The 23,376-nt window shown below is 46.1% G+C and overlaps 1 protein-coding gene across 1 annotated transcript in view; it reads left to right on the top strand.

The window, feature by feature from the left end:
• LOC134353979 (matrix metalloproteinase-17-like) overlaps positions 1-23,376 on the top strand; it is a 59,530-nt gene that overhangs the window by 24,354 nt on the left and 11,800 nt on the right. Inside the window, exon 5 of the mRNA XM_063062597.1 lies at positions 5,792-5,968. Coding sequence (XP_062918667.1) covers positions 5,792-5,968 — 177 coding nt within the window. The remainder of the gene's footprint in view (positions 1-5,791; positions 5,969-23,376) is intronic.

Below are 23,376 nucleotides of genomic sequence, written 5' to 3'. Positions count from 1 at the left end.
AGGTCCTTCTGTTCCTTAGTAATTCCAAGAAGCCTGCTGTTCATTGGATATATCCTTCCCTTTTAGAATGCCCAAAATGTATAATCTCTTCCGAACCTGGATTAAATTCCACCTGCCCAACATACACAGTGATCAGTTCAGATAATAATTTCCACCTGTCCTCACCACTAATTATCATGTCATCAGCGCACCTACTAACCACGGCTCTGACATCCATATCTAACTGGTTAATATGTGTGACAAGCAGGAAGAGTCTCTGTCCCACTGCTGGTGTTGGGTATAAAAGCAACTCGACTGGTATCCAGCTAACTTTGAGTCCACTTTAACAAATTACCTTGAATCTAACCTTTTTAGACCAGCCATGCAGGTTCGTACGTAAAGTTGTATAGCACAGTAACAGGTTCATGCTAACTAACTTGCTACCGAGGCTAATTCCATCTGCCTACGTTTGATCCAAATCCCACTAAACCTTTCTGATATGTGCAACTGTCCAAATCAACATCTCCTCTAATTTTTTATACAGTTGCGTGGACCAGCATGTTTTTACATGGCCTGAAAACTGTGTGGCACTTGAATAAAACACTACATAAAAGACAATTCCAGCTGCATGGCAATGAAGGCTATGTGCGTGGGAGCATTTCAGTTACCACATGGTCACACAGATGCGCAACTTAGAGGGAATAGTGATCCAAATGTCTTTTAAGCATTTGAACTGTCCCCTCCTCTACCACTTTCTCTTTCCCATCACTGATATCAGCTCACTGAGCTCCCTGTCTTGGCTCTGCAGCCCTCCTTAAATAATGGTATGGTGTTAACCACTCTCTCAGTTACCTTATCTGTAGCTAACAATGATGCAAATGTCTCTGCCAGGGCCCCAGCAATTACTTCTCTTACTTCCCACAATGTCCTGGGATGCACTTGGTCAGATCCCAGGAATTTATCCACCTTTATATGCTTTAAGTCTGCCCGCATCTCCTCTTTTGTATGTTTCAGTATTTGCTTCCCTGAATTCCCTAGGTTCCATGACTTTCTCCACAGTAAACACTGACAAGAAGTATTCATTTTAAGGCCTGCCTGTCTCTCGTGGCTCCACACATAGACAACCACACTGATCCTTAAGAAGGCTTGTTCCCTCCTTTGTTACCCATTTGCTATTGTTACCCATTTGGTGGGGTGGAAACACGTCTCTACCAAAGGAGGTGCAAGGCGCTCTTTCCCTCTGCCAGCCGGCAGGTCACCCTTGGGCAAGGTGTAGCACCTGTTTAGCTCGCCCCCCCCGCCCAGATCGGGGTCACGTGAAGCCATGGGAGCAGGTGGTGGATGGTCGTATGAGCAGCTGGTGCACATCACAAGTCCTGGTTCTGTGACCACTGACATCAGGCAGACAATCTCTGAAGAATATTGATAATAGCTGGGGTCACCCATTTTGTAAAGATGCTGCTCAGAAAAAGGCAATGGCAAACCACTTCTGTAGAAAAATTTGCCAAGAACAATCATGGTTATGGAAAGACGATGATCGTCCATGTGATATGGCACGGCACATAATGAATGAATACCTTATAGCATGCCCCTTTACCTCATCTGCCAAAGCTATTTCATGCCCTCATTTTGCCCTCCTAGGTTCATTCTTACAGTATATGTACCTGTAAACCTCATACACCTCAAAGCATTCACAATCTCTACTTCCTACACCTAATACAGACCTCCTCCTTTTCCCTGACCAGAGTCTCATTACATAGAAACATAGAAAATAGGTGCAGGAGTAGGCCATTCAGTATGATCATGGCTGATCATCCAACTCATTATCCCTACTCCCTCACTCGGAAAGGAATACGTCAGCCCTGAACTCCCCCACCTCGTTTTTAAAAGCCTCCCACTAGCCAGATGTTTCTATGCCTGCAAACAGCCTCCCCCAGTCAACCTTTACAAGCTCCTCTCCAAAAGCAGCAGAAGTAGCCTTTGCTCAACTTTGGACTAACTTCTGGACCAGTCAAAACGTGTTCCATCACTATTTAGAAACTAACAGAATTATGGACGGTCAACCCAAACTGCATCCCCCACTGACACATCAGTCACATGTCCTGCCTTATTTCCTAAGAGGGAGTCAAGTGTTTCCCTCCTCTCTGGTAGATCCGTTACATAGCACAGCTGGTTAAAACTTTTGCGAATGTGCTTAACAAAATCCACCCCATCCAAGTCCTAAAGCCAGTCGATTTTGGGGAAATTAACATCAACTACTACTGAAACACTATTATTGCACACCTATCAGAGATCTCCCTACGTATTTGCTTCTCTGATTTGTGCTGTTTATTGGGGATCCTATTGTACAATCCTAAGAAAATGACACCCCCCTCATCTTATTTCTGTATTCCATTCATATAAGCCTCACTAGATGAACTTCCAGGAATATCCCCTCTAAGTACTACTGCCGTGATAACCTCCTTAATTAAAAATGCAATTCTCCTTCCACTTCCACCCTGCTGGTAGCATCCGTATCCCAGAACACTGAGCTGCCAGTCCTGCCCATCTCCGAACCAGCAATAATATCCCAGTCCCATGTCCCGAATTCATCCGCCTCACCTGTCAGGCTTCCTGCATGAAAATAAATGCTGTTTATTCCCTCAACCTCTCTCGCTCCTGTCCTGTCCCCGCTGGCTTGTTCACTTTAGTGTTTTACTTTACTTTACTTTGCCTCAATTTCCTCACCTACCACACTACTGCTCTGGGTACCCCCTCTCCCCAGCCCCCTGCCACACTAGCTTAAATCCTCCTGCATATACCGAGTAATTCTCCTCATCTGGGATATCGGTTCCCTTCCAGCTCAGGTGCAACCTGACCCTCTGGACCCCTGCCCGAGGAGAGATCCCAATGACTCAAGAACCTGAACTGTTCCCTCCTGCCCCAGCTCCTCAGGAACACATACATTGATCTCCCACCTCTCCCTGATCCTTAGAGACACATACATCCACCTCCTACCTACCCCAGCTCCTCAGAGACACATACCCCTACCTCCCTGCTGCTCCAGCTCCTCAGGGAAACATACGTCTACCTCCCACCTCTCCCAGCTCCCCAGGGACACATTCAGTGACCTCCCTCCTCCCGCAGCTCTTCAGGAACACGTTCGCCTTCCCTAGTCTAGCCATACTCTCACTACCAAGTGGTACCAGGAGCCATCGTTATGTGCCATGTCATATGATGCGGGCGATCGTGGCTCTGACCGTGATTGTTCTCGGCAAATCTTTCTACAGAACTGGTTTGCCATTGTGGCCTTCTGGGCAGGTGCCAGGAGAAAACCAGAGTTCACATCCTGCTTTTGAACCTTCTGCCTAATTCCCCTATTTCCATTCTGCAGGACCGTTATTTTCTCTGCTAGTGTCATTGACACCAATTTGTATAAAAGTCTTCAGCTGGAGACTGCATCAGCTGCGCTGAGCTGAGCATTATACAGTATTTTGTTACTACTTTGAAAAATTTGATCAAATTGATCAGTATGGGTCTCCCAGTGGAAAAGTAAAAACCATACTGACCTTCTTTGATCTAACCCTTACCTTCCCAAGCGTTGAACAGTCCTGTCCCTCTAAATCTTTTCCACTGATTGAGGGCTGAGGATTAAGGAGAGAGGAAAAACATTTAATAGGAAGCTGGTGGTGCTTATATGGAATGAGGTGTCAGAAGAAGCCTGGACGGGCATGGATGAGCTTGCTTTCGTATGACTCCATGACTTCCCTACCACTGATCTCCCTGGGTATCTGCTGAGGAAGTCCATGAGGCCGGGTTGGAGAGTTGGCAAGGGTTGTGGACAAAGGTCAGCACTTGGCTGGAGCTTTGGACGGGACTATGCTGTGTACTTCCTGTCAGATGTCTTAAACCAGTTGCAGGCCTCCATGATGTCTACCTAGCTTTTGCCACCAAGATCCAGAGGAGGTTTGTTGATTTCCTCCGCAGCAGGAGGTTCCGATTTTCCTGGAATGTGACAGGTCCGTCTGTGCCAATCACTAAGCTGTGACTCGCTCTCTTATAGAGATACCTGTAACGTAAATCTCACCCACCCCTGGGGCGTGCCCTCATGAGATTTCTCTCTGGCGGGGGGAGCTGCCTTCAGGGTGACAGGCGACTCCCAACAGCAAGCGTTGGCTGTGCGAGGGGCACGGTTACCTCCTGTGATACTGCCCCCAGTGGGTGGAGGGGATGGTTCTGACTGTGGGAAGGATGTGAATGGTGGAGGTGTAAGCCAGGTGATGTTCACTTTGGGAAGCCCACCAGGTTGGCTGTCATGTATGGAGTTGTACCAACCGAGGAAATGTCAGGGTTAAGTTTTTTATGTGAGTGAGTGGAATGGGTTGCCGGCAACGGTGGTGGAGGTGGATACGATAATGTCTTTTAAGAGACTCCTGGATAGGTACATGGAGCTTAGAAAAATAGAGGGCTACGGTAACCCTAGGTAATTTCTAAAGTAAGTACGTGTTCGGCACAGCATTGTGGGCCGAAGGGCCTACATTGTGCTGTAGGTTTTCTCTGTTTCTAACCTTCCCTTGGTCAGCCTGTTCTCCTGCCCGCCCTGCTCGGGAGCCGGTCACACGACTTAAACTTGCTTGGAAATTCCATAGCGTACAGTAAATGGCTTCCGGCATGAGTCCAGACGCGTGATGATTCTGTTCAGTTACCTGGTGAGGAAGGGGGGCCACGACTGGAGCCCTCCCACTTTCTGGGTTAGCTAATTGACATCCTGTCTGCTGTAGTTTCGTGAGCCTAGGCGGACCCATCTACCAAAGCAGATGAGAAGTTGTCTCTGCTCTTTGAGCCCTTGAAATGGCTGCTTCTCATGATTTGACTGGCGTTTGGTCTCCAGTGAAAAGGAAGGGTGGATCTGACGGGGAATTTCATGGTCTGTCTACTCTTAGGCTCAGCCAGGATGGCCATTCCCAGTTCTGGGCAGCGGGTCATTTCTGGGGTGTCTGACTGCAAGGTCTCCCTGGACAGCCATTGTGTTACATTCACTGCAGGGTAGGAAACTACCAGGACTGGTAGCCATCGTGGCAAATGGGATGTATAGTGGGCAGGGAGGACAATACCTTCATTTAATAGTTGGGGTCAATGAGTCATACAGCACAGAAACAGGCCTTTCGGCCCAACTCTTCAATACTAGCCATTCTTCCCATCTAAGCCTGCATTTCACTTTAAACCATTCCCATCCATTTACCTGTCCGAGTGCCTTTTACATGTTGATGCTGTACCTGAGTAAATAAGCTCCCCCGAGGTCCATTTTAAATTTCTCACCACTCACCTTAAACTTACGACCTTTTAGATTTTTGGTTCTCGTCCCCTGGGAAAATGTCTGTGCGCATTCACCCTAGCTCTGCCCCTCGCGATTTTATACACATCGATAAGTTTGCCCCTCCATCTCTGACATTCACAACCTCTCCCTGTAACTCGGGCAACATTCCCGTAAATCTTCATCGCATGCTTTCCAGCTGCTGTGTAGGATGACGGCCAAAACTGTACACACGGTGCAGCCTCACCAACATCTCGTCCAGGTGAAACATCCCAGTCTGTATTGTTCAATTCCCTGACGGATGCAGGACAGGGTTCTGAACCTCTCCTTAACTGCCTTGTCCACCTGTGTATGGTTGTCTACCTATCTGATTTCTTCCAACATAAAACAACATATGCTTGGTAAAGAGTAAATTCCTTGTGGGATCATAGAACCCAGGTACAGGTATGAAGATGGTCACATTGATTCAGGGTGAAACCTCCATTCTGATTTGTGTATCCCTTGGTCCTTGTAACCCAGGTGAAAAAGGTACAGACCTGTTTGCTGTTGCCATCCATGAGTTCGGACACGCAGTTGGCCTCAGCCACTCCTCTGCAGGACAATCGATAATGAAGCCTTACTACCAGGGTCCCGCCGGAGATGTACGGAATTATCAACTACCTCAAGATGACGTCTATGGGATTGAACAACTGTATGGTTAGTGCCCTCTTGCAACAGAAATAATCCTCCCTACTTCCCAAATTTCCCTCTTGTTTGTCTCCAGTCTCTCCTCCTCAAACAACTGTCTCTCAACGTCTCTCACCTCATCTAAAATCTTTCCTTCCCTCTATCTCTTGTCACTCAGTTTCTCTGTCTCCATATGTAGTGTTGCTTCCCAATATCCCAGTGAGTCCCTTGTGCATCTCTCTCCTGCCATTTCATCATTCCTTGTGGAAAAAATATGTCCCACAAATCTTCTTTCAACTTTCCTCCCCTCACCTTAGATTCATGGCCTCCAGTATTAGACATTCAAACCTGGGAAAAAGATACCCGTTTTCTATCTTGCCTACTATGTACCTTTAAATTTTTATCACGTCTCACTGACAGAGTGACTGGTGGACCACTCTTAGTCTGGCCTCTACCCTTTGACCTGTTTGGCATGGGTAACCCTACCATGAGCCAATGCTTAAAGCCTTGACTCCGGCCAACGTAGCTCTCCGGGTTATTGAGTCATAGTCATACTTTATTGATCCCGGGGGAAATTGGTTTTTGTTACAGTTGCACCATTTAATAATAAATACTAATAGAATCATAAATAGTTAAATAGTAATGTGTAAATGATGCCAGTAAATTATGAAATAAGTCCAGGACCAGCCTATTGGCTCAGGGTATCTGACCCTCCAAGGGAGGAGTTGTAAAGTTTGATGGCCACAGGCAGGAATGACTTCCTATGACGCTCAGTGTTGCATCTCGGTGGAATGAGCCTCTGGCTGAATGTACTCCTGTGCCCACCCAGTACATTATGTAGTGGATGGGAGACATTGACCAAGATGGAATGCAACTTAGACAGCATCCTCTTTTCAGACACCACCGTGAGAGTCTGTTCCATCCCCACAACATCACTGGCCTTATGAATGAGTTTGTTGATTCTGTTGGTGTCTGCTACCCTCAGCCTGCTGCCCCAGCACACAACAGCAAACATGATAGCACTGGCCACCACAGACTCGTAGAACATCCTCAGCATCGTCCGGCCGATGTTAAAGGACCTCAGTCTCCGCAGGAAATAGAGACGGCTCTGACCCTTCTTGTAGACAGCCTCAGTGTTCTTTGACCAGTCCAGTTTATTGTCAATTCGTATCCCCAGGTATTTGTAATCCTCCACCATGTCCACACTGACCCCCTGGATGGAAACAGGGATCACCGGTACCTTAGCTCTCCTCAGGTCTACCACCAGCTCCTTAGTCTTTTTCACATTAAGCTGCACATAATTCTGCTCACACCATGTGACAAAATTTCCTACAGTGGCCCTGTACTCAACCTCATCTCCCTTGCTGATGCATTCAACTATGGAAGAGTCATCTGAAAACTTCTGAAGATGACAAGACTCTGTGCAGTAGTTGAAGTCCGAGGTGTAAATGGTGAAGAGAAAGAGAGACAAGACAGTCCCCTGTGGAGCCCCAGTGCTGCTGGTCACTCTGTTGGACACACAGTGTTGCAAGCACACGTACTGTGGTCTGCCAGTCAGGTAATCAAGAATCCATGACACCAGGAAAGCATCCACCTGCATCGCTGTCAGCTTCTCCCCCAGCAGAGCAGGGCGGATGGTGTTGAACGCACTGGAGGAAGTCAAAAAACGTGACCCTCACAGTGCTCGCTGGCTTGTCCAGGTGGGCGTAGACACGGTTCTGCAGGTAGACAATGGCATCCTCAACTCCTAGTCGGGGCTGGTAGGCGAACTGGAGGGGATCTAAGTGTGGCCTGACCATAGGCCGAAGCAGCTCCAGAACAAGTCTCTCCAGGGTCTTCATGATGTGGGAGGTCAATGCCACCAGTCTGTAGTCATTGAGGCCGCTGGGGCGCGGCGTCTTCGGCACAGGGACGAGGCAGGACGTCTTCCACAGCACAGGAACCCTCCGGAGCCTCAGGCTCAGGTTGAATATGTGGTGAAGTACTCCACATCGCTGAGGGCCACAGGCTTTGAGCACCCTGGTACTGACACCATCCGGTCCTGCAGCCTTGCTTGGGTTGAGACGTTTCAGCTGTCTTCTCACCTGTTCAGCCTGTGAAGCCCACTGTGGTGGTTTCGTGTAGGGGAGGGGTATAGTCATGAGAGCAGGGTGGGGGACTGTGAGGAGGGGTAGGAGGGGAGAGTGGAATATGTGCTGGTTGGGAGCCGACAACAGATGGCTCATGTGGGGGATGGACAGGGGTCACAATGTCAAATCTGTTAAAGAACAGGTTAAGTTCATTGGCCCTGCCCACACTGCCCTCAGCTCCTCTGTTGCTAGTTTGCCGGAATCCAGCGATGGTCCTCATCCCCCTCCAGACCTCTCTCATGTTGTTCCGCTGGAGTTTCCACTCAAGCTTCCTCCTGTATCTGTCTTTAGCCTCCCTGATCCTGGCTTTCAGGTCCCTCTGTATTGCCCTCAGCTCCTCCCTATTTCCATCTCTAAATGCCCTCTTTTTAGCGTTCAGGATGTCCTTAATATGATATAGTTGGGATCACAGAGACATGGCTTCAGGGTGACCAAGGATGGGAGCTCAACAATCAGGGATATTCAATATTCAGGAGGGATAGACATGAAAGAAAAGGAGGTGGGGTAGCATTGCTGGTTAGAGAGGAGGTTAACGCAATAGAAAGGAAGGACATTAGCCGGGAGGATGTGGAATCGATATGGGTAGAGCTGCATAACACTAAGGGGCAGAAAACGCTGGTGGGAGTTGTGTACAGGCCACCTAACAGTAGTAGTGAGGTCGGAGATGGTATTAAACAGGAAATTAGAAATGAGTGCAATAAAGGAACAGCAGTTATAATGGGTGACTTCAATCTACATATAGATTGGGTGAACCAAATTGGTAAGGGTGCTGAGGAAGAGGATTTCTTGGAAAGTATGCGGGATGGTTTTTTGAACCAACATGTCGAGGAACCAACTAGAGAGCAGGCTATTCTGGACTGGGTATTGAGCAATGAGGAAGGGTTAATTAGCAATCTTGTCGTGAGAGGCCCCTTGGGTAAGAGTGACCATAATATGGTGGAATTCTTCATTAAGATGGAGAGTGACATAGTTAATTCAGAAACAAAGGTTCTGAACTTAAAGAAGGGTAACTTTGAAGGTATGAGACGTGAATTAGCTAAGATAGACAGACAAATGACACATAAAGGGTTGATGGTGGATATGCAATGGCAAGCATTTAAAGATCGCATGGATGATCTACAACAATTGTTCATCCCAGTTTGGCAAAAGAATAAATCAAGGAAGGTAGTGCACCCGTGGCTGACAAGGGAAATTAGGGATAGTATCAATTCCAAAGAAGAAGCATACAAATTAGCCAGAAAAAGTGGCTCACCTGAGGACTGGGAGAAATTCAGAGTCCAGCAGAGGAGGACAAAGGGCTTAATTAGGAAGGGGAAAAAAGATTATGAGAGAAAACTGGCAGGGAACATAAAAACTGACTGTAAAATCTTTTATAGATATGTGAAAAGAAAAAGAATGGTTAAGACAAATGTGGGTCCCCTACAGACAGAAACAGGTGAATTGATTATGGGGAGCAAGGACATGGCAGACCAATTGAATAATTACTTTGGTTCTGTCTTCACTAAGAAGGACATAAATAATCTTCCGGAAATAGTAGGGGGCAGAGGGTCCAGTGAGATGGAGGAACTGAGGGAAATACATGTTAGTAAGGAAGTGATGTTAGGTAAATTGAAGGGATTAAAGGCAGATAAATCCCCAGGGCCAGATGGTCTGCATCCCAGCGTGCTTAAGGAAGTAGCCCAAGAAATAGTGGATGCATTAGTGATAATTTTTCAAAACTCGTTAGATTCTGGACTAGTTCCTGAGGATTGGAGGGTGGCTAATGTAACCCCACTTTTTAAAAAAGGAGGGAGAGAGAAACTGAGGAATTATAGACCGGTTAGCCTAATGTCGGTGGTGGGGAAACTGCTGGAGTCAGTTATCAAAGATGTGATAACAGCACATTTGGAAAGCGGTGAAATCATCGGACAAAGTCAGCATGGATTTGTGAAAGGAAAATCATGTCTGACGAATCTCATAGAATTTTTTGAGGATGTAACTAGTAGAGTGGATTAGGGAGAACCAGTGGATGTGGTATATTTGGATTTTCAAAAGGCTTTTGACAAGGTCCCACACAGGAGATTAGTGTGCAAACTTAAAGCACTCGGTATTGGGGGTAAGGTATTGATGTGGATAGAGAATTGGTTGGCAGACAGGAAGCAAAAAGTGGGAATAAACGGGACCTTTTCAGAATGGCAGGCAGTGACTAGTGGGGTACCGCAAGGCTCAGTGCTGGGACCCCAGTTGTTTACAATATATATTAATGACTTAGATGAGGGAATTAAATGCAGCATCTCCAAGTTTGCAGATGACACAAAGCTGGGCGGCAGTGTTAGCTGTGAGGAGGATGCTAAGAGGATGCAGGGTGACTTGGATAGGTTAGGTGAGTGGGTAAATTCATGGCAGATGCAATTTAATATGGATAAATGTGAGGTTATCCACTTTGGTGGCAAAAACAGGAAAACAGATTATTATCTGAATGGTGGACGATTAGGAAAAGGGGAGGTGCAACGAAACTTGGGTGTCATTATACACCAGTCATTGAAAGTGGGCATGCAGGTACAGCAGGCGATGAAAAAGGCAAATGGTATGCTGGAATTCATAGCAAGAGGATTCGAGTACAGGAGCAGGGAGGTACTACTGCAGTTGTACAAGGCCTTGGTGAGACCACACCTGGAGTATTGTGTGCAGTTTCGGTCCCCAAATCTGAGGAAAGACATCCTTGCCATGGAGGGAGTACAAAGAAGGTTCACCAGATTGATTCCTGGGATGACAGAACTTTCATATGATGAAAGACTGGATGAACTGGGCTTATACTCGTTGGAATTTAGAAGATTGAGGGGGGATCTGATTGAAACGTGTAAAATCCTAAAGGGATTGGACAGGCTAGATGCAGGAAGATTGTTCCCGATGTTGGGGAAGTCCAGAACGAGGGGTCACAGTTTGAGGATAAACGGGAAGCCTTTTAGGACTGAGACTAGGAAAAACTTCTTCACACAGAGAGTGGTGAATCTGTGGAATTCTCTGCCATAGGAAACAGTTGAGGCCAGTTCATTGGCTATATTTAAGAGGGAGTTCGATATGGCCCTTGTGGCTAAAGGGATCGGGGGTATGGAGGGAAGGCAGGTACAGGGTTCTGAGTTGGATGATCAGCCATGTTCATACTGAATGGCGGTGCAGGCTCGAAGGGCCGAATGGGTTATTCCTGCACCTATTTTCTATGTTTCTATGTTTAATGTCCTTTGTCACCCATGGCTTTTTATTTGAATAACAAAGGACAGTTCTTGTCGGAACATTGCAGTCCACACAGAAGTTGATGTAATCAGTGATGCATTCTGTGAGCCCATCAATATCCTCTCCATGTGGCTCACAGAGTCATGTGAGACATGTGAGCCTCCAAACCATGACAAGGCTGTGGTCCTGTTGGAGTATCCAACAGAAGATCCTTCACAATTTCTGCCTCCGTCTCTCCAGAGAAAAATGACCCAAGTTTGTCCAACCTATGAAAGCAGGCATGCAGGTACAGCAGGAGTGAAGAAAGCTAATGGCACGCTGGCTGTCATAACAAGGGGAATTGAGTGTAGGAGCAAAGAGGTCCTTCTGCAGCTGTACAGGGCCCTGGTGAGACCACACCTGGAGTACTGTGTGCAGTTTTGGTCTCCAAATTTGAGGAAAGACATTCTTGCTGTTGAGGAAGTGCAGCGTAGGTTCACAAGGTTAATTCCCAGGATGGTGGGACTGTCATATGTTGAAAGATTGGAGTGACTGGGCTTGTATACACTGGAATTTAAAAGGATGAGAGGGGATCTGACTGAAACATATAAGATTATTAAGGGATTGGACACGCTAGAGGCAGGAAACATGTTCCCGATGTTGGGGGAGTCCAGAACCAGAGACCACAGTTTAAGAATAAGGGGTAGACAATTTAGAACGGAGTTGAGGAAAAACTTTTTCACCCAGAGAGTGGTGGATATGTGGAATGCTCTGCCTCAGAAGGCAGTGGGGGCCAAGTCTCTGGATGTTTTCAAGAAAGAGATAGGTAGAGCTCTTAAAGATAGAGGAATCAAAGGTTATGGGGAGAAGGCAGGAACTGGATACTGATTGTGGATGATCAGCCATGATCACAGTGAATGGCGGTGCTGGCTCAAAGGGCCGAATGGCCTACTCCTGCACCTATTGTCTATTGTCTATGCTTTTAGGTTCTGTTTGACCAGTCAGGGTTGTCAGTCCTAAGTAAACCCCTGAACCTGAGAGGACCAGTGAACCACTCTTAGTCTGGCCTCTACCCTTTGACCTGATTGGCAAGGGTGACCCTACCAAGAGCCAAGGCATAAAACCCTGACTCCAGGCAACGTAGCTCTCTGGAGTCTGGATCATTGAGGCATGGAAGCCTTCAAACCCAACGACAAGGTTGTGGTCCTCTTGGAGGGTCCAACAGGTGATCCATCAGCATCTCTCCCACTGTCAATGAAGTTCTACCACAAGACAAAACTTCCATTTCCTCCCCCTTTCAACACTTCACACAGATTGTTCCCTTGATGCCTGCTGGTTTGTTCTTCCATCTCCAGCAACATCCTTCTTCTAAAGCCCATGCCACTTCAGAAGATGCCACACTGGGCTTCATACCTCTTTGCACCACCCAGGGACCAAAACAGTCCTTCCGGGTAAACCCGTGATTCCTTTCCTGTCCAGGGCACAGTATTCAGTGTTCACAATGTGGACACTCTCTACACCAGAGAAGCCAAACCGAGGGTGGGTAGACTCTTTGCAGAACACTTCCATTCCGTGTGAAGCGGGAACCCAGAGCTTCCCGTTTTCCAACACTTTAATTCTCCAGGGCACTTCCGCTCTGACCTTCCTGCCTGGGGCCTCCTCCAGTATGGGCCGATGTAACTTGAGGAAATTTGCAGCCTCTGAACTCAAAGTCCATAACTTTGTCTTCTCAGTCTGATCCGGAACTGGCCAATCCACCAGTTAGTCACTCCATCAACACCCACTGGACAAGTCCAACAGGTCTGCGCATTGCAGGTTTTACACCCTTTACGTTCTGGCAACTTAACAGCCCTCAGATTGAAAAACTTCCAACGTCTTTCTCTCTCTCCAACTTATTGCCCCAACACCGGGTGGCCACATTAACAGCCTATCCTGTGACAACTGTACCCAATCAGAGGTATCTCTGTTGTTCCACCCAGCTCTCCCTCACCTATTCTAAAAAACTTAAAGCCAACTAGCCTTCTCTCTTTCCCAGTTTTGCCTGGAAACGTCTTCTCTGTACCTCTCTCTACAAATGCTGCCTGACCTGTTAGGCGAATCCATTGTTTCCCATGTTTAGAGCATTTGTTTTGGTTGTTCGGTGTCAGATACGCGAATAATATTTTGTTTTTGATTTCTGTGCATCTCAGTGAAGTCTCCATCAAATTGGAATTGGTTTATTATTGTCACACATAACCCAAAAAACTTGTCTTGTATACCGTTTGACAGATCGATCTGATCACTACACTGTGCATTAAGGTAGAGCAAGTTAACAGAATAACAGTATAAAGTTTACAGCTACTGAGAAACCAGTGCAGGTAGACAATAAGGTGCGAGATCATAATGAGGTAGAATGTGAGGTAAACAGTCCATTGTATCATCCTAGGGAGCCATTTAATAGGCTTATAACAACGGGAAAGAAGGTGTCCGCGAACCTTTCGGGCTTTTGTTCCCCCTGCCTAATGGGAGAGGGGTCTTTGATTATGACGCAGCAGAAGTGTAGACAGTCCATAGAGGGGAGTGCTCCCCAACTCTTCCTTCGCTGCATTGATGACTGCATCGGTGCTGCTTTGTGCACCCATGCTGAGTGCAGCAATGTCATCACCTTTGCCTCCAACTTCCACCCTGCCCTTAACTTCACTTGGCCCATTTCTGACACCTTCCTCCGCTTTCTTGATCTCTCTGTCTCCATCTCCGGAGACAAACTGTCTACCGACATCTTTTATAAACCAGCTGATCCCCACAGTTATCTTGACCGCTTTTCCCACCTGGTCTCCTGTAAAAATGCTATTCCCTTTCCTCAGTTCCTTTGTCTCTGCCACGTCTGTTCCCAGGACATTGCAGCTGTCCTCCTCCTTCAAGAAAACAGGGTTTCCCTTCTTCCACCTTTGATGCTGCCCTTACCTGCATCCCCTCCAATTCCCAGATATCTGCGTTGACTCCATTTTCCTGCTACCTTAACAGGGATAGAGTCCCTCTTGTCCTAATGTGACACCAAATGAGCCTCCACCAACACATCATACTCCACAACTTCTGCCATCTCCAAAGGGATCTTACCACCAGACACATCTTTACCTCACCCCGCTTCTCTCCACTTTCCAGAGGGATCACACTCTCCATGATTCCCTTGTCCATTCATCCCTCCCCATTAATATCCCTCCTAGCACTTACTTCTGCAAGTGGCCTATGTGCTACACCTGCCATTCACCTCCTCCCTCACCTCCCGTCAGGGCCCCAAACAGTCCTTCCAAGTGAAGCAACACTTCACCTGCTGATCTGCTGGGGTTGTCTACTCTAACCGGTGCTCCCAGTGCAGCCTCCTCCACTCTGATGAAACCCATCGTATATTGGGGACTGCTTTGTCGAGCACCTCCACTCCGTCTGCCAAAAGGGGAATTTCCTGGTGGCCAACCGTTGTAATTCCACTTCACGTTCCCCTTCCGCCATGTTGGTCCATGGCCTCCTCTTTTGTCATGATGAAGCCACTCTTAGGGTGGAGGGGTAACACCTCCTGTAGCTTCCAACCTGATGGCAAGAACATTAATTTCTCCTTCCAGTTAAAAGTTAAAAAAAAAGCTTTTTCCCTCCCCCTTTCCTCTTCTTCTCTTCCCTACTCTGGCCTCTTACCTATTCTCACCTGCCTATCACCTCCCTCCCCTCCTCCTATGATCCACTCTCCTCTCCTATCAGATTCCTTCTTCTCCAGCCCTTTACCTTTCCCACCCACCTGGCTTCACCCATCACCTTCTGGCTGTCCTCCTTCCCCTCCCCTCACCTTCTTATTGTGGTGCCTTCCCCCTTCCTTTCCAGTGTCGGCCCGAGACGTTTATTCATTTCCACAGATGCTGAGCTAATGCAGTATTTTGTGAGTGTGGCTTTGGATTTCCTGCATCTGCAGAATCTCTTGTGTTCCACAGAGGGAGTCTGGTTTCTGTGATGTGCTGAGCTGCGTCCGTTACCCTCTGCTGTTTCTTGTGGTTCCATATAGAGCAGCTGCCAAACCAAGTCGTTATGGATCGAGACTGGATATTTGCATTGATAAAAATTGTTAAGAGACAGTGGGGCATGCCAAATTTCTTTAGCCTCCTAAAGAATTGGAGGAGTCAGTGAGATTTCTTGGCCGTGCTGTCTACGTGGTTGAACTGGGACAGGTGGTTTCTCTCCTATAGGAAGTTGAAGCTTTTAACCTCAACACCACTGATGTAAACAGGAGCATGTGGACCGCCTCCCTTTGTGAAGTCAATGACCAGCTCTTTTGGTTCTGCTGACAACGAGGGAAAGGTTGTTGTCGTGACGATGTGCTGCTTAACTCTTTGTCTCTGGCCTATCGCTGTTTGAGTTGCGGCCAATTGTGGTGGCGTCATCTGGCTGTAGATGAAGTTAGAGAAGAACCTGGCCACGTAGTGACAAGTGTACAGGGAGCAGAACCGTGGGCTGAGACCACAACCTTGTGCACCACCAGTGTTTAGAATAATTGAGACTGCTTCCCGCTGTGCTTCTTGGTGCTGGACTAGAGTATTGGAAGATGTTAGAGACCAGGGGTCCACGGACCCCTGGCTTAATGTTTTTAGTCCATGGCGTTAAAAAGGTTGGGAATCCCTGCTTTAGCTCGATAGATTATAGATTCATAGAGACAACTGGAGCAGGTATCAGACATTGGTGACGGCGATAGGACACCCCACAGTGACAGTCTCACTCCTGACGCCCCAATCCCTTTTCCCCCTCTACAAGGCACACAATAGGAATGTGATAGAATGCTCTCCCACCTGCCTGACAAATGCAGTGCCAACACCTCTCAATAGCATCAAGGAAAATCCCAATTTATCCATGCCAACCAATATACCTACCTGAGCTAGTTCCAGGTATGTGGATCATACTTTTCCTATCCTTCAATCTTCCAAATGTTTGTTTAACCTTATAAACGTGCCTCCACCACTTCCTCTGGCAGCTCGTTCCACATACCCACCACGCGTTGGGTGAAAGACTTACCCCTCAGCTCATTCTGTAAACACACCATTCTCTGCAAGAAGAAGTCCCCTTTAAACTGTTTTGCTCCTCCTTAAACCTGTGGCCTGTGGGAGCCTCAGTAAGCCCTCTGAAGACAGCCACGGTGCACCGGCGGTGGAGGGAGTGACTGGAGTGCCGATAGCTGCCTGTCAAGCGAGCGGCTTTGCCTTGGATGCTATCGAGGGGTGTTGGCGCCCCCATTGCCACATAACCAGCACCAGCCTACCCATCACCAAGGACATAAATAAAAGGCGCTGGAAAAGGGCCGGTAATGTCGCGAAGGATCTCACCCACCCTGCTCATGGACTCTTTGTCCCACTCCCATCAGGGTGGAGGCCACGTAGCATCCACGCCAGGACCACCAGACACAAAAAGCTGTTACTTACCCCAAGCAGAAAGTCTGATCAACACCTCCACCCACTAACCCATCTCCAACCATGACTTCATCACTTCCTATCAGAGTCACCTTAATAATAAACATTCCTGTGCCTGGTGTTACTTTATGGACATACATCAACCTATTTATATAAGCTATCTTATATTTATTGCTTTTTATTATTGTGTTCTTTATCTTATTGTGTTTTTTCTGCTGCATCATATCCAGAGTAACAATTATTTTGTTCTCCTTTAGATTTGTGTACTGGAAATGACATTAAACAATCATGAGTCTTGATTTGTCAGGCAGGCAGGGTGTGATCTGTCACTTGCCTGCGTATGGGGCAAAGGTCTGAGGGGGGTGGTATGGCAGTCAGTGGCAAGTCCTCCTCAAGAGGGGGGATCTTATTGAAATGTATAAAATCCTAAAGGGATTGGACAGGCTAGATGCAGGAAGATTGATCCCGATGTTGGGGACGTCCAGAACGAGGGGTCACAGTTTGAGGATAAAGGGGAAGCCTTTTAGGACCGAGATGAGGAAAAACTTTTTCACACGGAGAGTAGTGAATCTGTGGAATTCTCTGCCACAGGAGACAGTTGAGGCCAGTTCATTGGCTATATTTAAGAGGGAGTTAGATATGGCCCTTGTGGCTAAAGGGATCAGGGGGTATGGAGGGAAGGCTGGTACAGGGTTCTGAGTTGGATGATCAGCCATGATCATACTGAATGGCGGTGCAGGCTCGAGGGGCTGAATGGCCTACTCCTGCACCTATTTCCTATGTTTCAACAGGGGATCAGGCTGTTGTTGCCACTGAACTTGTGGCTGCCCCAGTCAGGATATCAGCTCTGCCTTCAGCTTTATCACAAAGATCATTTATTTATTCCCAAGCAGCCTCACATCCCCAACTTAGATGCCTGAACCGGTTTCTGAATTCCCTTTTATACTAATTGCCATTTCCTCCTCACACTGACTCTTTGTCCAAGTTTCATTTTCAATTCCCGTATCAGCCTCCTATCTTCAGGCTGGTTCTCACTGCAGTGATCACCTGATAGGCTCCACAAAGACGTCTTTTGTCCTTTCAATGTCGTCTTTCTCCCCTCTGTCACCCAACAAGAATTTCTAACTCTTAAATGTAAGAGTCAGCAAGTCACGTTGCAGCTGTGGAAAAGTCTGGTTAGGTCACACTTGAGGAAGGTTCTCAAAGCTTGCAGCGGGATCTGGACTGTCTAAAAAGAGAAACAGCGGAAGGAATTTAATGCAGACAAGTGTGAGGTTGTTCCACTTTGGAAGGACAAACCAGGGTAGGACTTGCACAATGAACGCAGGCCTCTGAGGAGCGTGGTAGAACAGGAGGATCTGGGAATATAGGTCCATAATTCCTTGAAAGTGGTGTCACAGGTAGATTGGGTCATATAGAAAGCTTTTGGCACACCGGCCTTTATAAATCAAAGTATTGTGTGCAGGAATTGGGATGCTATGTTGGTGAGGGCTAATTTGGAGTATTGCGTGCAGTTCTGGTCACCAACCTACAGGAAAGCTATCAATATGATCGCAAGAGTGCAGAGGAAATTTGTTGCTGGAGTTGAGGATCTGAGTTATAAGGAAAGGTTGAATAGGTTACAACTTCATTCCTTGGACTGTAGGAGAATGAGGGGAGATTTCACAGAGGTGTACAAAATTGAGGGGTTGCAAGCAGGTTTTCTCCACTGCAGTTACTTGAATCTAGAGCTAGATGTCATGGGTTAAGGGCAAAAGGTGAAATATTTAATGGGAACCTGAGGGGGTAACTTCTTCACAGAGGTTGGTGAGAGGGTGAAATGAGCTGCCAGTGAGATGTGGGTTCAATTTCAATATTTAAAAGCAATTTTGATAAGCACATGGATGGGAGGGGTATGGAAGACTAGGGTCCAGCTGTGGGTCAATGGGACTAGGCAGAACAACAATTTGGCATGGGCTAGATGGGCTGAAGGGCCTGTTTCTATGCTGTAGTGCTCTTTGACTCTATGGATGCTTTGGCTCTGCCTCCACCAGCACCCCTGTCATTCACCACAGTCCCCAGCCACTCGCTGACTGGTCATTTGGTCCTTTTGCTAATTATCTTCTTTCTATGGCCGTTAGATCTTCATGAGTTGGCCCACAGTACTGTGCAAAGGACTTTGGCACCCTAAATATTTTATGTGATTTTAGATGGCATGATCTCCACAGAGCCTTGGTTATCGAGGCTCTCTGGGATTACCTGGAGAGATAGATGCAAGTGAGGCAGCCAAAGTCTGTAGAAGAACTGTGGCAAATTCTCCAAGATGCTCAGAACAATCTACCAGCCAATCTTCTTATAAAACTGCACGATAGGGAACATCAGAGAACTGATGCAGTTTTAAAGGTGGTCACACCAAATACAAATTTGATTTAGTATTTTTACTGTTACGGCTCTTTGTAGTAATTTTTTTGATATTTAGAAACTTTTCATTTCATCATTGGACTCCCAAGCGGGTCCAATATCCTTGTGGGCAGGTTTGCTAGAGTTGTTTGAGGGGAGGGGGTGGTTTAAACTAATTTGGCTGGGGCGTGGGAACCGGAATGATGAGGATGAGGTAGCTGGTTTACAAACAGAGGGAATGTGTAGGGAGACTCCTAACAAGGACAAAACTGCAGTCAACAGGATGGTTTGTAATGTAAAAGGCAGACAAAATCAAAAAGTGTGAATACAGGACAGAAGGTGTTCTATTTGAATGTGCACAGTATATGGAATAAGCTACATAAACTTGTAGCACAGTTACAGATCGTCAAGTATGATGTTGTAGGCATCACTGAATCGTGGCTAAAAGAAGATTATAGCTGGGAGCTTAACATCCAAGGATACACATTGTATCAAAAGGACAGGCAGGAAGGCAAATGAGGTGGTGTGGCTCTGTTGTTAAAAAAATAAATTAAATCATTAGAAAGAGGTGACATTGGGTTGGAAGGTGCTGAATTGTTCTGGGTAGAGCTAAGGAACTGCAAGAGTAAAAAGTTACCCTGATGGGAGTTGTACACAGACCCCCAAACAGTAGTAAGGATGTGGTCTACAAATTACTTCAGGAGATAGAATATGCATGCCACAAGGGCAATGTTACAATAGTCTTGGAGGATTCCAATATGCAGGATGATTGGGAAAACCAGGCTGGTGCTGGATCCCAAGAGGGGAAATTTCTAGAACGCTTAAGAGGTGTCTTTTTAGAGCAGCTCATGGTTGATCCCACTAGGGGATCTGCTACTCTGGATTGGGTGTTGTGCAATGAATTGGAATTGATTAGAGAGCTTAGGGTAAAAGAAGCCTTAGGGGAAAGTGATCATAATATGATCAAATTCACCCAGAAATTTAGAAGGCACAAGATATATACATCCCGAAGTTTAAGAAGTATTCTAAAGGCAAGATGACACAATTGTGGCTGATAAGAGAAGTCAAAGCCAACATAAAAACCAAAGAGAGGGCATATAATAGTCTAAAATTAGTGGGAATTTAGAGGATTGGGAAGCTTTTAAAAACCAACAAAAGGCAAGTAAAGCCATTCAGAATGAAAAGATGGGATACAAAAGTAAGCTAGCTAATAATATTAAAGAGGATACCTAAAGCTGCTTCAGATACATAAAGTGTAAAAGAGAGACGAAAGTCGATATTGGACCGCTGGAAAACGATGCCTCAGAAGTAGCAATGGGGGACAAGGAAATGGCGGACAAACTGAACACGTATTTTGCATCAGTCTTCACTGTAGAAGACACTAGCGGTATGGTGGAAGTTCCAGGTGTCAGGGGTCAGAAATGTGTGAAGTTGCCATTACTAGGGAGAAGGTTCTTGGGCATCTGAAAGGTCTGAAGGTAGATAAGCACCTGGACCAGAGGGTGCACACATCAAAGTTCGGAAAGAGGTGGCTGAAGAGATTGTGGAGGCATTAGTAATGATCTTTCAAGAATTACTAGATTCTGGAATGGTTCTGGAAGACTAGAAAATTGCATATATCACTCCATTCTTCAAGAAGGGAGAGAGGCAGAAGAAAGGAAATTATAAGCCAGTTAGTCTAACTCAGTGGCTGGGCTGATGTTGGAGTCAATTGTTAAGGATGTGGTTTTGGGGTACTTGATAAAGTAGGCTGTAATCAGTATGGTTTCCTCAAGCGAAAATCTTACCTGACAAATCCGTTGGAATTCTTTGAAGAAATAACAAACAGAATAGATAAAAGAGAATTTGTTGATGTTGTTTACTTGGACAAGCTCTTCGACAAGGTGCTACACATGAAGCTATTTAACAAGTAGTATTATTAATAAATGGTATTACAAGTAAGATTCCAGCATGGATAAACCAGTGGCCAATTGACAGGAGGCAAAGAGTGGGAAAAAGAGAGCCTTTTCTGGTTGGCTGCCAGTGACTAGTGGTGTTCCACAGGAATCTGTGTTGGGACCGATTCTTTCAATGTTATATGTCAATGATTTGGATGATGGAATTGATGGCTTTGTTGCAAAGTTTGCAGATGATACGAAGAGAGGTGGAGGGGCATGTAGTTTTGAGGAAGTAGAGGGGCTACAGTAGGACTTAGAAGAATAGGCAAGGAAGTGGCAGATGGAATACAGTGTCAAGAAGTGTACGGTCACGCACTTTGGTAGAAGAAATAAAAGGGTAGATTATTTCCTGAGTGGAAAGATAATTCAAAAATCTGAGGTGCAAGAATTCTTTGCCACAGACAGCTGTGGAGGCCAAGTCTTTATGTATATTTAAGGAAGTCCTTGTGCAAGGTTCCCCAAAGGTTAATTTGCAGGTTGAGTCATTGGTGAGGAAGGCAAATGTGATATTAGCATTCATTTCAAGGGGACTAGAATATAAAAGCAAGGATGTAATGTTGAGGCTTTATAAGCACTGGTGAGGCCTCACTTGGGGTATTGTGAGCAGTTTTGGGCCCCATAGCTTAGAAAGGATGTGCTGACACTGGAGAAGGTTCAAAGGAACTTCATGAAAATAATTCCACGATTGAACGATTTGTCATATGAAGAGCATTTGCTGGCTCTGGGCCTGGTTTCACTAGAGTACAGAAGAATGAGGGGTGAACTCATTGAAACCTATTGATTGCTGAAAGGTCTTGAGAGAGTGGATGTAGAGAAGATGTTTCCTATGGTGGGAGAGTCTAAGACCAGAGGACATGGCCTTAGAAAAGAGGGGCATCCTTTTAGAATGGAGATGAAGAGGAATTTCTTTAGCAGAATAGTGGTGAATCTGTGGAATTCTTTGCCACAGACAGCTGTGGAGGCCGAGTCTTTATGTATATTTAAGGTAGAGGTTGATAGGTTCTTAGTTGGTCAGGGCATGAAGGGATACAGAGAGAAGGCAGGAGATTGGGCCTGAAAGGAAGAATTGATCAGCATGGTGAAATGGCGGAGCAGACACAATGGGACAAATGGCCTAATTCTGCTCCTATATCTTATAGGTTTGTTACTTTTGAAAGCATCTTCACTTTACAGATTTTTTTTGTATATGCCTGAGACTTTTGCACAGTACTGTATCTCTTTAAACTCCATCAATTTGTGATTTTTAAATCAAATCCTCTCACAGCCTCCTCTGTTTCAAATCGAACAACCACAACTTCTTCAGTCTCACCACGTCACTGGAGTCTCTCGAATCATGTTAGTAAGATTATTCTGCAACCCCTCCAAAACCTTCACACTTTCCTATGGCACGTTGACCAGTTCTGGGCCCAACAGTCCAGTTCTTCTGAATTAGTCTTTTATAAAGGTTCGTGGTGACCTGGTTGCCCTCCTATTCTTTCTGCCTCTGTTTATCAAGCTCAGGACTGTGTGGGTCTTTTAACCATTTTGTTTCGCCGCTCTGCAACTTTCAACAAGACATACACATACCGTACGTTGGTTCTCCAGTCTTGTACTGCCTTTGATCATGAGAAGGAAGAAGTTATGCTGCAGTTATATAAAACTTTTGTCAGAATGGACAAAGTATTGTGTGCATTTCTGGTTACCCCATTAGAGGAAGGATGTGGAGGCTGTGGAAGAGGTTACTGTATGGATTAGAGAGTGTGGGGTACAGGGAAAGTTTGGACAAACTTGTGTTGTTCTCGCTAAAGTGTTGGAGGCTGAGGGGAGATCTGATGGAAGTTTTTAAAATTATGAGACATGTTGGTGGAGTTTATGAGGCGCTTAGATAGATGTATGAATATGAATAAACTCATCAAAAAGGTTGGATCCGTCCTTGGCTACAACCCGGACTCTTTTGAGTTGGTGGTGGAGAGGAGGTCATTAAACAAACTGTTATCCATTATGGACAATCAGGCACATCCTCTCCATGAGCTACTGAGTAAGTAGTGGAGCACCCTTTCAAACAGACTCATTCAGCTCCACCGTCACAAGGATCGGTACAGAAAATCTTTCCTATCAAATGCAATAAGCATATACAACAGTTCATCTCTGTGCACCAGGAGAGCACACATTATAGTACAATAGATTCTGCTTTATTATTTTGTACATTATTATTGCACATTAATAGAACTTATAAAAATATATCAAATTATGAAAGGAATAGATAACATAAGAGGCTGGAAAGTTGTTTCCACTGGTAGGTGAGATTAGAACTAGGAGACATAGTCTCAAGATTCGGGGGGGGAGTAGATTTAGGACGGAGGTGAGGAGGAACTGCTTTTTCCCAGAGAGTGGTGAATCTG

Source organism: Mobula hypostoma, chromosome 11 (assembly GCF_963921235.1).
Source record: "Mobula hypostoma chromosome 11, sMobHyp1.1, whole genome shotgun sequence".
Lineage (NCBI taxonomy): Eukaryota > Metazoa > Chordata > Chondrichthyes > Myliobatiformes > Myliobatidae > Mobula > Mobula hypostoma.
This window is presented reverse-complemented; position numbering and strand designations above follow the sequence as displayed.